Source organism: Pteropus alecto, unplaced genomic scaffold, assembly GCF_000325575.1.
Source record: "Pteropus alecto unplaced genomic scaffold, ASM32557v1 scaffold22, whole genome shotgun sequence".
In the NCBI taxonomy this organism is placed as follows: domain Eukaryota; kingdom Metazoa; phylum Chordata; class Mammalia; order Chiroptera; family Pteropodidae; genus Pteropus; species Pteropus alecto.
The window spans coordinates 1,187,514-1,199,786 of record NW_006434839.1 but is presented as its reverse complement, the minus strand read 5'-3'; the positions used below and the strand labels follow the sequence as shown (position 1 = coordinate 1,199,786).

Here is a 12,273-nt window from a genome sequence, read left to right as displayed (position 1 = left end):
AGTGAAGGACACAGCTTAGATATGTGCTCACAATCTGATTTCTGAATACTCCTAATTGAATTTATCCACTTATGACAACTCCTTCAGGGCAGAGACTGCCATAGTAAGCTCACCGCATGGAGCTGCAGCACCCGTGTGAGTCAGAGGGAGGAGGGGGCAGGGTCTGTGCATTGGGCCTTCCGGGCTTGGGGAGCAGACAGACATGGCACGAGAGAAGTCAGCACTGTTACTCTTTCATAATTCACCATGCGGAAACTTGAGAACGGGAGTAGCTCACCCTGAGACACACTGGGCACAAAAGGATCACCAGATGAATAGGATGGGGGTGTGGTCAGAATAGCACACGGGGTCTTAGATTTCCAAGAAGGAGTAGCTCTGGTAGCAGTAAGGACCAGGATGTGGCCATGGACATGGGTGGCTGTGGTGAACTAGAGGTGATGTCAAGGGCTGAGAGCTAGGGCGTTTTAATTATTCCTGTGGACACCGTTAGGACTCAGGATGACACTGGACTAGGGGTGCCAGCTAGTAGAAAACAAAAACTCTAGAGTGTGACAATGATGATCTTTGAAGCAGGAGCGAGAAGCCTTGGGCTGGGTTGTGAGACTGGGCTAAACCATGAGCTCCATGTGGAATATGATTCTAGAAGTGAAGAAGATATTTGATGCAATTGAATTTCATCAATTTCTTGTGTCGCCATCTCTATACCAAAGATAAATTCATCGTGGGATGACTCTGTGTTCATATTGAGGTTTTCACTTAAATCTCTCTGCTCTGTGTCAGGGAGAGAATGAAGACCTCAGTAACTGACTTAATGGTTTTCAGGATAGGCTTTTAATAGGAAAAGAAAGCTTGAGCATTCCATGCTCCAGATCAGAGATCATTCCATCCAGTGAGAGATCACGAGCTTTCTAGCAGTGATAGGCAGAGTGCTGACTAACTCCCAGAGTTGGGAATTGTGTGCGTGTGCATGACAGATGTCTTTCTCTCTTCACTTTAAAAGGAGTGGCCTCAGATTCATCGAGCCTCTGTCTCATACACGGGACCTACAGAGAGACCTCCCAGCGCAGCAGAAGAAACCCCCCCACGGCCCTCCCTGTACAGGAGAGTGTTACGGAGGCTCGCGTCCTACTGGGCGCAGCCGCAGGACGGTGAGCAGACCCCCAAATCGGTGTCAGAGGCTCACCTAGGGCAGGAGAAGCGTTTCAGGGACCACCGAATTCAGCCTTCTCTGTGCCACAGAGCAGGGCCTGAACCGGCACAAACGCTGGCCATGAATGGCAACGCCCTGTGCTGCTGGAGACACGGTGGCTCGCTCCTCCCGTCACCGACCTTTGCGATACTCCGGCTGAGTTGGTAGAGGTGTTTCAGGCACAGAGCGTCCATTCCGGGCCTGGCTCTTTATCCTGTCAGAAGTATGAAGTGAAGGAAACGAGGGTGGAGAGTCAGCAGATGGGCTCAGGAGGCCGAGCCAGGCAGCGGGCAGCTCGCCCTCGGCAGCGGAGCGGTCAGATGTTAATGGAAGACACTGACCCGTATCTGATGCACTCACAGCCCCTTCCAAGGAGGTGAGCCCGGCGGTCTGGAGAGACATGCAGCTGTCCACCATCGAACTGTCCATCACCACGCGGAACAGACAGCTTGACCTGACGGTAAGTGTGTTTTTTATTAGAAAAGCATTTGGTATCTGGGAAAAGTGGCAAAGACGACATGCTCTTCCACTAATTCGTTATTTTTATTTTTACCCTGCGGGATAGAGAGTGAGGAAAAGAGGATGTGGCGTGCCCTTAGGAACAATGCTATGAGAAGCAGCGGCTGAGTGACGAGGGGCCTGAAAGCCTCAGGGGTTTGGGTCCAGTTCTGGGGATTGCTTAGTAGTAGTCACCAAGCCTTCTGCCTTCAGAGAACCAAGGGCAAAAGGCCTTTAGAAATGAAAAGTTAGCCTGCTTCCATTTGTCACAGGAATGAAAAATTGTGGAACTTGAGTAAATTTGTTGGTAAACAGCCATTATTTTTGTGACTATATTAAATATAAAGATTTAGTTCCCCAGAAGAAAAAACTATGTGTGTGTGTATATGTGTACACACACACACACACACACACACACACTCTATCTCTATGTTTACATGTTAATTCGAGTCCAGTCTATTGACATGCACTGTCCAATATGGTAGCTACTCGCCACATGTGGCAATTTAATGTAGTTGGAGTTAAAATTTAAAACTAATTTCTTCCATCACAATAGTCACATTTCAAGTGCTCGATTGCCATATGTGACTAGTATATATGGTATGTGTAGCTGACATATTGGAAAGTGTGCATCTAAAACATTTCCACTACTGCAGAAGGTTCTACTGGATAGTGCTGCTCTAGGTAATACTCAACAAAATAGTGAAATAAAGCAGAGGGTTGGCAAACTGGTCTGCCACCTGTTTTTGTTTGTATAGCCCACAAGCAAAGACTTGATTTTACATTTTTTAAATGGTTGGAAGAAAAAAATTTGTGACATGTGAAAAGTGCATAAAATTCAAGTTCAATATCCACAAGTACAGTTTGATTGGAACACAGCCATATTCATTCCCCTACATGTTGTCTCTGCCTGCTTTTGTGCTGCAGTGGCAGAGCTGAGTTGTCGTGACAGACTGGCCCAAATGTCTAAAACAATTGCTATCTGACTGCTCAGAAAGTTTACTGACCCCTGGCATAGAGAAAGCCTTAGAAGTTTATGTTAATGAGAATGCCAATAGAAAAGTTATCCTTAATTGCGGACCAATTACTATAATCAGGTTTTAGGCAAATCAAAGTAGTATGTTCACAGTTGACCTGGTCAGTCTGAAAACTGGCACATGGAGTTGAACATAAGTGATGATTGTGTGAGTGGAGATGAATGAGTAAGACAAATGTACTGAGAAATTTGATTCTAATATTAATATTCAGAATATTGAGTTGTTTTCTAATTATAAAACTAATTCATGTGCCTTGTATAACTTTTGGATAACATAGCTCCCTTCAACTTCTGAATTAATCATAGTTGGATTAGAAAGTTAAATGTAAAAAAAAAAAAACCAAACATTAAAGCTCCAGAGTGAAATCTAGGTGGTTACCAGTATAAACCTGGAGAGAACAAGGCCTTTCTAAGCATGGCGCCTAACGCAAAGATCATACTGATGCATTTGTCTATGTATGATTAAAGAAGAAACTCTAGACAAAAATTTTAATGACAAATTAAGAAAAACATTAGAATGTGAATGACCAGGAGTTAATAGCTTTCCTTTATAACAAACTTAGGATAAATCAATAAGAAATGGGCAAAGGACTAATATAGAAACAACAGGAAAAAGGCAGGAATAGAAATTCACAAAATAAATAAACACGAAAAAAAGTTTATATTTACCAAATATATACTACGTGCTAGGTACCATCCTAAGACTTTTATATAAACACTCACATAACCTTCATGACTACATTATCAGGCAGATATAACTATTACCTGTATTTTATAGGTAAGGAAGCAGAAAAAGTGCCCAACAGCAAAGAACTGCAAATTGAAATAGTAACTACCGAATTGTCATAGATTAAAAGCACGCCCGTGCTCAGTGCTGGCGTGGTGAGGGAGTGGGCCGTCGCGTGCGTCTGACGGGCCTATCCGTTGGAATCCCCTTTCTCAGTGGCGTCTTGGCTGTATATGTGAACCGTCTAAAATGTAGTCACACCCTTGGCCCCATTAAGTATATTTCTAGTCTATCCTACAGAAATCATCAGATGAACACATAGTGTAGACAGTCCATTATTTCTTACATAATGGAATTCTGGAAACATTGGCGAAAGTGAGTATGTTAAGGTTAAGTTAAATATATTCCTGTTCTAGAGGAATTTAAAAAAGATAAGATTTCTAATTATACATTTCTTTATACCCAATCTCCGATAACATGTATTTCCAGTATTTTGTTCATGTTCTTTAACACGGTCCTTTTCTCTGACGATCGAATGCCAATGAACAGATTGAGTTCAGTGGGGCCGTGATTGCGGCTCTAGATCAGCCCCATTCAGAAGGCTGAGTGCTTTTTATCTTTGTGCCAATTATAAAAGTATATGACGCTGTGCTGCTTATCCCAGGTAGCAGCACATTCATTTTCTTTTTTTCCACACCTCTTTGTAAAAATAAAAGCAAATGCAGTAAAAATTTCAAAGACAATGAAGCTGTCAGATAATAGCATAAAATGTTCATTTATCATTTAACAAAGTATACTCAGAGTCTGAAAGAGGCTTTAGGGTGTGTGGAATGTGTGAAAATCAGGGTCTCTTGTACAGTTGTGTGCACTGTATTCATAAGGGCAAAGCACATGAAACAAGCTAATTGGGACTGATTCAGGACATTTGGGTACATTTACTTAAAACGTGCCCTCTATTTACTGACATGGAAAGATGCTCATCGTGTACTGTTGAATGAAAGACCAGGTTAAAATGATTGGCATCAAATGATTCCACTTTTATTTTAAAAAGAATATTTCCACCTATAATTTCGTGAATGACAGAGGTAAGGCTCCGTTTTTATATTCTTTTCATATAGAAAGCCAGTTGTCCAAGCACCATTTATTGGAATGTCCCCTTCCCCGCCACCCACTTCCAGCTCTGCAGAAAACCTGTCCTATGTCAGCTGTCTCTACACATGGAAATGTTTGTAGTTTCTCTATTCAGTTACTCTATTTTTCTATATTTGTAAAATGCTCTTCTTAATCCTTGTTTTAAAATAAGTCTCTTTTTTCTTCTTAGAGAGTCTCTTGGCTATTCTTAATTCTTTGACCTCTATAAATCTCTTGGAATGTTTATTTTATTAAATTCCACATAAAAAATGTTATATTGATCAGGATTACATTGAACCTATAGATCAGTTTGAGGGGAAATGAGATTTCTATATTAACTCTTCTATTGAATAAATGTGACACAGCTCTTCACGTATTTAGATTTTTAATGTCTTTCAATGAAATTTTATAGTTTCATTGTCTTCCTGGATATATGTCTAGTTATCTTAAATTTTAATGCTCTTGTAAATAGTATCTCTTATTTTTTAACTATCTGATTTAGTAGATGAACATGTAATTGATTTTTTTATTGCTGAATCAACAAACAAAATTCTTATTTTCTCTCTGGGTTCCTTTGGATTTTCTATCGATTCAATCATGTCAGTTGCAAATGGTGTAAGTTCAGTCTGTTCCTTTCAAATACTCAGCCTTCGAGTCCTTGAGCTTACCTGACTGCACTGGCTCGGACCTCAGTACAGTGTCGGGCAAGAGTAATAGCAGGTGTCGTCGTCTTATTCCTGATGTAGAGAGAGAAGTTTCGTTGCTTCATTCTTGAGTTTGATAGGGCTTTTTGTAGAAACCTTTTATAAGATTCAGGAAATTCCCTCCTATTCTTGGTTTGCTAAGAGTTTTATCATGAATGGATAGTTATCAGGTACCTTTCCACAATCTGTTGAGATAAGGTTTTCTCATTTAAATCTGTCAGTGTAGTATATATAATACATTGATTTTTGTACTTGTACTGCTTGCAAAAGACAAATCCTAGACATGTACGTCTGTGTACTTAACTCACCCTCCTGGATGTTTGATACACATTTCAATCTCAGCTGGTCTAAGACTGAGCTCCTGGTCCCCCCACCTGCTGAAGCCCGCTTCATCCAGTCTTCCTCCACTGTGGGTGATTGTAATTCTAATCTTTCATTTGTTCAGGCCAAACATCCTGGAGCCACGCTCGGCTACTCTTCCTCTGCTCACTGCTCAGCTTTGAGGAAGTCCTGGCGGCTTCACCTTCTAAATACTGCAGACACTTCACAGATCTCCACCGCTACCCGATCCAAGTCATCGGGTTGTACCTGGATCATTGCGATAGGTTCCTAAGTGGCCTCCCTGCTTCCTCCTCTAAACACAGGAGCCAGAGAGATCCCACTGAAATGAAGCGAGATATTTCTCTGCCTAGAATCTTCCAGTGGCTCCCATTCCTCTCGGCCTAACAGCCACATCCCTTGTAACGGTCTCCAGGGCTCTGCCGCTCTGGCTGCCATCTTCTGTGGCTTCCTCCCCATCGTTCCCTCCCCGGTGCCCCAGCCACCTTGGCCTCCCGGCTGTCCTTGCACGTGTCAGGCCCGCTCCCACCTGAAGGTCCTGCCCCGGCACTTCTCTCTGTGTAGCTCGTTCTTCCTAGACCAGTGGTTCTCAAAGTGGGGTCCTTAGACCAGCGATAGCAGCGCCGCTCGGGCACGTGTTAGCAACGAAAAGTCTTGGGCCTCACCCCAGATCCACTGAACCAGCAACTCAGAGAATGAGGTCAGAGGCTGAGCTCCGGGTAATACTGGCTAGAATCTGAGAACCACGGCCCTGGGTATGCATACTGCTAATTCCCTCACCTCCTTCAGGTGTCTGCTCAGAGGCCACCTTCTTTATGTGGCCCACTTGGACCCCTCTTTAAAAACGTCACTGCTGCCTCCATTGCCACCTGGTACTCCTTGTTCTAGTTCTTTTCTCTCATTTTTCTAATATGCTCTAACTTACCATTTCTGCCGTATGCATTCATTCCGTAATTTGCTGTTTCTATTCCGATCTACTCTAACGTACTCCACTATTTCATTATGGTTTTTGCTTTGCTCCCCTCCACTCTCTGGTAGAATGTAACCTTTTGTAGGCAGAATTAGGGGGATTTTGGTTCATCGATGTAACCCAGGCACCTAGAGGAGTTCGCTCTGCAAGTCACTGCTGAAGGATGGGGAGCTCAGCAGAGCCGTCCCCTCGTGTTCTGCAGGTCCGCGCTGAGCGACTGCGTTGTGCTTCCGCGATGCCCTTGAATCCCTGGTGCAGGCCACAGAGGCCTCTGGGTCACTCTGGGGCGCAGGGCTGAACCTGCCCACAGAGAAATGCAGCTCTGTTGGAAGCAGCAGAGCATCAGGACTGGATTGCAGAGGGCCAGCTCCGTGGTACCCACGAGCAGACTGGAGGGAGCGAGATGAGAACCAAGCCAGTTTTTACAGCACTTTCTCGTAGCTCGGTTCTCACAGAGCCTCCTTGTGGCTGGGAATAGAAAGTTCTTAAGACATTAGTGTGGCGTAAGTGGATTGCTTCTCCGAGCTCTGGCTGCATCCCAAATGTGCATGTACGGCATTTTACAAAACAGATTGGTGGGCTCTCCACTCTGGAAGCGGACCTGGCAGCTGTGGTGTGATGCCGACCTACAGTGAGGATGAGACTGACTGGGAGGGGATGCTAGAGACTAACCGTTGTTAGTGACAGAATTTCACAGACCCCCACTCTGGGTTCTGACAGACCTCCAATCCTTTGTTTTTATTTACCTTCTGTATGTAGTAAGAAACAAACAATGGAGATGAACTTTATGGTATGTAAATTACACCCCCCCAACAAAGGACCAAGAATATATTCGGGATTAAGTCACTAAAATTCAGCGCCCCCTACATCACCTGCAGCTCTACAACATGAACCTCCGGCCTTCAGGGTGACGACGAGCTGCATTAGGTAAATTTTAGAGTATTAATGTTTGCCTTTCTGACTTTTTTAGAGCACAGAAGACTTTATGAACATCTGCATTGAACCCGCCACTGTCAGCAAAGGAGACTTCATAATTATAGGGTAAGTGGGCCGGGTTTGCAGGAAACGAGGCTCGAGTCGTTTCTATCGCCAGGCTTTTCTGTCGCGTGCCCATGGAGTCCGAGGCGGAGAGCCAGCGAAGGGCTTGGGGAATGGTAGCGTCGTTTCGTGTGGGTTGGCATGTGCCCTGCACCTCTCTCTCCTTTGGCCTTCCCTGTTCCTTTTGGGGAGATCAGAGTGTGGGAGCCATCTTTGCCTTTCAACTGAAATGAGAATTCCGTGTGGCATGACGTAGCATCCAGAATGTGGGCCTCGGGGTCCGAACTACCGGTTCTGACATTCTCTGGCCTCAGGACTTGGTCAGATCCTCACTTCACTGCCTCCTTTTCCCTGTGTACAGAATGAAATAACAATCACCTCTCATCTCGGGATTGTTTCTGAGTCTTAAGTGAGAGACTGGGAACAGTCTCATTGTGAAGCCTTGTCCTCAGGGTGTTGATGAAAAACCTGAAGCGAGGCCCTCGGACACCCTCCAGCTTCCCCTTTCCCACCACCCAGTACCTTCCAAGTCCTGTGTGACCTGCTAAGCCTCCCTCAGCCAGAGTTGTAGTGGTTAAGAATGTTCTAAGCCTTCCGCTGACCTTCCGAGCGGCCTGTCACCATGCTGACTGGTGGTCCGTGCTGTCTCGGAGCTCCCTCTAGTGCCCACTTAAGGGTTAGGCATTTCCGCTGCGGAGGCTGGGTCTCCATGGCGACTTCATGATCAGCGCCGGTAGCAGAATGTCTCATTAGTTTGTGGTGGTTTCGCCTTTGGTACAAAAGCTTCAGATGTTGAACAGCTGCTTCTGCAGCCTTTGATTTACTTGCTGTTTCTGTAGTAAGAGGAAGAAGGGACAAGCCCGTCCCCTCTTCTCTAGAGCATGCAGAAGCCATATTGTCCTGCTGGAGAGTCTGGCCGGGGGGCCAACTCTAGCCAGTCTCCTTTCTCATACCGAGATCCCCAAACAGAAAAGCTGATGACGGTGCCTAAGTTAGGGGGGGGCCATTACGTGCCTCACTGTTGCCAGCACTGGTGGCAGCGAGTTTCCTGTTGGCCTCCACAGGAAGTGAAGTCAGGTAACGTGTTTCCTCTGGGCGTCTGAATAGGACATTGTGAAGTTGTTTTAGAAAACTCTGACGTTTCACGTGCTACAGAATTAGTTGTCAGTTAATGAAAAAGAATGGACTACTTTACTCGGACGAGCCATTGCCCTTCTTCTGTTTCCCATGGCTGGTCGGGAAGGGTGTGTGCGCCTGGTGGACTGTGTGTGGGCGGCCTCATAGTTTTACTCCCACGGCACGTAGTCAACGTAAAGATGCTTAATATCAGAGCGCTTCTAAGACTAGTTGTTCCTCTATGTAAGAAATGTCCACTTTAAATTAAAAATAGTCTCTCCAAGAGTTGACTCACAAGGACCAAATGCCTTGACTTACTCAAGTACATCCCTCTAGCAACTTTTGTTCCCCTTTCCAGCATAAAAGTACCAAATAGGGAAAGTTTAGTACTTTTCCCAAAGAATTTCATTCTAATTTAAATTTGGGGTTTTTAGTAGCCCAAGAATTAGATACATATTTTTAAAAATCACTCAGTCTTAGCTTCATGCATAGTTCTTTACATCAGCTAAACCTCAATCCAGACAACACTAACGCTAAGCAAGAATCCTCGGAACAACCATTCAGAGGCGCCCGTGCATCACGAGCCATATATCTAATCGCATCGGAAGCGGGAAGAACGCGCTCTGTCCTTGCCGTCTAGCAGCGGCTGGCGCCGGTTCCCAACTGCTTTTTCTCACTAACAGAAGTAAAAAGGTGCACGACCCCGAGCTGCACGCCGAGGGCACCGAGTGTCTCCAGGCCAGCCAGTGCGCTCTGCTGCTCCCTGAGGTAAGCGGGGCGTGGCCTGCCCTCCCCTCCGCGGCCAGGCCCTTGCTCTGGCCCCTAGCGTGGGCTCAGCACCGTGCCAAGGCCCGGGTCACGTTGAGGGAGACGGAAGTGATGACCAAATCCCCTGCGAGTCACGGAGCTGGACTCCTGAGGACGGCTCATGGTTTGAAGCCAGAGTTCTGTGAAGTGGTCCTCGGTCACCCGAGCTTTAAGTTATGCAAAGAGTTACTATATTATGACACAGGATTTTCAAACAGTAACAGTGCATTCTACTTTCAGTTTTTATGATGGATCTGGAAGCAGTTTTCAGAGTAGCACTAAATTTTTCTGTATTGTGAAATGCCAAACCTAGAAGAATAACCAATGTAAGTGAGAAAAAATGGGGACTAGCACCTAAGTTGTAAGCCTGTTCTATTAGTACCGTCAGGAAAAGAACGTGACCAGAGGTCGCTGTGCAGACCTGCAGCCCGTGTCCTAGTGCTGTCTGCAGAGAGGGCTGCGGGTGACACAGGCAGTGACACAAGTTTCAACACAGCGACTGCTGAGTTCAGTGCGCTGTGGAGTCTGTAACGCTGCTGCTACACCTCAGTGGAAAGCTAAGCACGTCCTAAAAAGAACCTTGAAACCAAGCACGTGGCCCTAATGAGTTGTCCTTCTAAGAGGAGGGCTGAGAAGGACATGTAACATTTTATCATCGATTCCTTCTTTTAACATGCAGCAGGACTCTTGTCTTTATATATATTTGAAAATTATAACCTTGCTTCTCAAATCCCAAAATACTCGTAGGAGATAGAGGCCACATAAAGTGCAGCCTTTTTCGTGGACGGTAGAATTGGGTGTTTCTAGAACCAGCATTGAGATACTTAAAAGAACACTCGGCCGAGTCCACGGAGGGGATGGCGCTGTGACGACCTGCTCGGGTGCTGGCAGACCCCGCCTGCCCTGGGAGTGAGCCCGCTGCGTCTTCCCTTCTCCGCAGGGCGTAGGGGGCTCCTTCAGCATCGACAGCGAGGAGTACGAGGCGATGCCCGTGGAGGTGACGCTGCTCCCCAGGAAGCTGCAGTTCTTCTGTGATCCTAGGAAGAGAGAGACGCTGCAGAGCACGGCCCAGTGAGCGGGCGGCGGCGGGAGACGAGCGCTCACACTGCACTTTAGACCCCCCCATGGGACCAAGAGGGAACAAACGCCTCACCTGTCCCCAGTGTTGACAGACCACCCCAGGGGCCTTGTCATGGCAAGTAGCTCTGCTCTTCCCAAGCTGTGCTCCGTGCCACCCGCCTCGCAGCTTTCCATGAGCACATGCTTTGCCCTGTAGGAGTCGATGCTGCCCACATCCTGAGTTTCCTCGGGCTAGCTCAAGGAAATCCTCATACCCAATGGAGGGAAAAGGGCTAGACCTTGCGATCGCCCCAAAAACGCAACCACGGTGGCCGTCCTAGGACCTCCAGGGAAGTGCCCGCCTTCTGCGCCACCTCGTCCCCACGGGTGCTGCTCCTCCCTGAGTTCTGATTCGGCTCATTTCAGTTCTGTCAATCCAAAACATACGTGAGATGTTCCCCCCGTCAGCCATGGCTGAGGTCCTGTAACATACTAGTATTTCTTTTTTTAAGGGAGCTCTCCTTAAGTGTTGGTTTGCTTGAGAACCGTCTGGGCTGCATATTGAAAACTGAGTTACTGGGGGCCCAGCCTAACTCTCTCAATCCAGGATGGAGCCCAGGAATGTGCATTCCTTCAAAGGGCCACCCTGCAGAGGTGACTCTAGCACACAAGGGCCCCAGCCTTACCTGGACAGCGTGTAAAGCAGTGGTCCACCCACCATGCCGCTCGTGCACTTCCTGAGTATTGTGAAAAACCACGTTTACCCTCACACTTTGAAGTTGACATCTGGAATTTTTCATGGGAAGTTGCCAATGTATGTACTTTCTGCTGTCCTGCAAATGTTGATATTTATTAACTTCACTCTTTTAAACATGATATTCAGTGTAATTTAAATACATACGATTTGACATCCATTTACAAAAATAAATAAGTTCTTTAGCAGTTGAAAATTTTAAATTGATTTTTCTCCTTGTATGTATATTTCTATACCACTTTCAGCAAAGAATGCTGTCATAACGTAATCTATTTTTATGCTTGAAATGTTTTTAGTTAAGTGTTAACTCAGTACTGAATAAATGTTATAATCGATATGTTTGAAAATTAAAAAGTAAAGAATTTTATTAGAATGTTCTTTATCCTAATTAGCTCATTTATCTGAGAACACAAATGTTATTTGGAGCTAAGATGAGATAGGGCTCAATATCAGTTATAGTCCTTGTTCCATTCTTTATAGATATAAGCATATAAATAACTAGATGAGAAAGAATTCTGTTGTCATGCTGCTCTTTAAATTCCTTTAGTTATGTCAAAAATCAGCGATCTGCCTTCAAAAATTATAATGATATGTCAACAGCGTGACTAGATCTTCTAAGGGTTCGTTAGCCATTACCATCATTTATTTTTAATACCACTGGATTTTCCCTTGTTTGGCGCACCTGAGGTTTTACACACTAGAGGCCAGTGCAGCACAGTAGCATGGAGGCGCCACAAGTCTTTTGTAAAGAGGAAGCAGAAGTGTGAGGGGGAAGAACTGGCCCGGCCTTGGCCACAGGCTCCTCGGTTCCAGGCTGGCACGCAGGCCTGTGCCCATGAACTCCTGGCAGAGCGAAGACGGACGCTTTAAAGGATTATAAAGCAGCTGCAGAAAGCCCACGAGTG

At 45.7% G+C, this 12,273-nt stretch overlaps 1 protein-coding gene across 3 annotated transcripts in view; it reads left to right on the top strand.

Annotated features, from left to right (window-relative positions):
* Positions 1–11,881, top strand: part of AGK (acylglycerol kinase) — a 76,544-nt gene extending 64,663 nt beyond the window's left edge. For all 3 annotated transcript variants that reach the window (XM_015588333.2, XM_025045909.1, XM_015588334.2), the window contains 5 exons: positions 1,001–1,148; positions 1,552–1,649; positions 7,565–7,635; positions 9,432–9,516; positions 10,496–11,881. In XM_015588333.2, the coding sequence (XP_015443819.1) occupies positions 1,001–1,148; positions 1,552–1,649; positions 7,565–7,635; positions 9,432–9,516; positions 10,496–10,630 (537 nt within the window). In that variant the 3' untranslated portion in view covers positions 10,631–11,881. The remainder of the gene's footprint in view (positions 1–1,000; positions 1,149–1,551; positions 1,650–7,564; positions 7,636–9,431; positions 9,517–10,495) is intronic.
* The last annotated feature ends 392 nt before the right edge of the window (positions 11,882–12,273 follow it).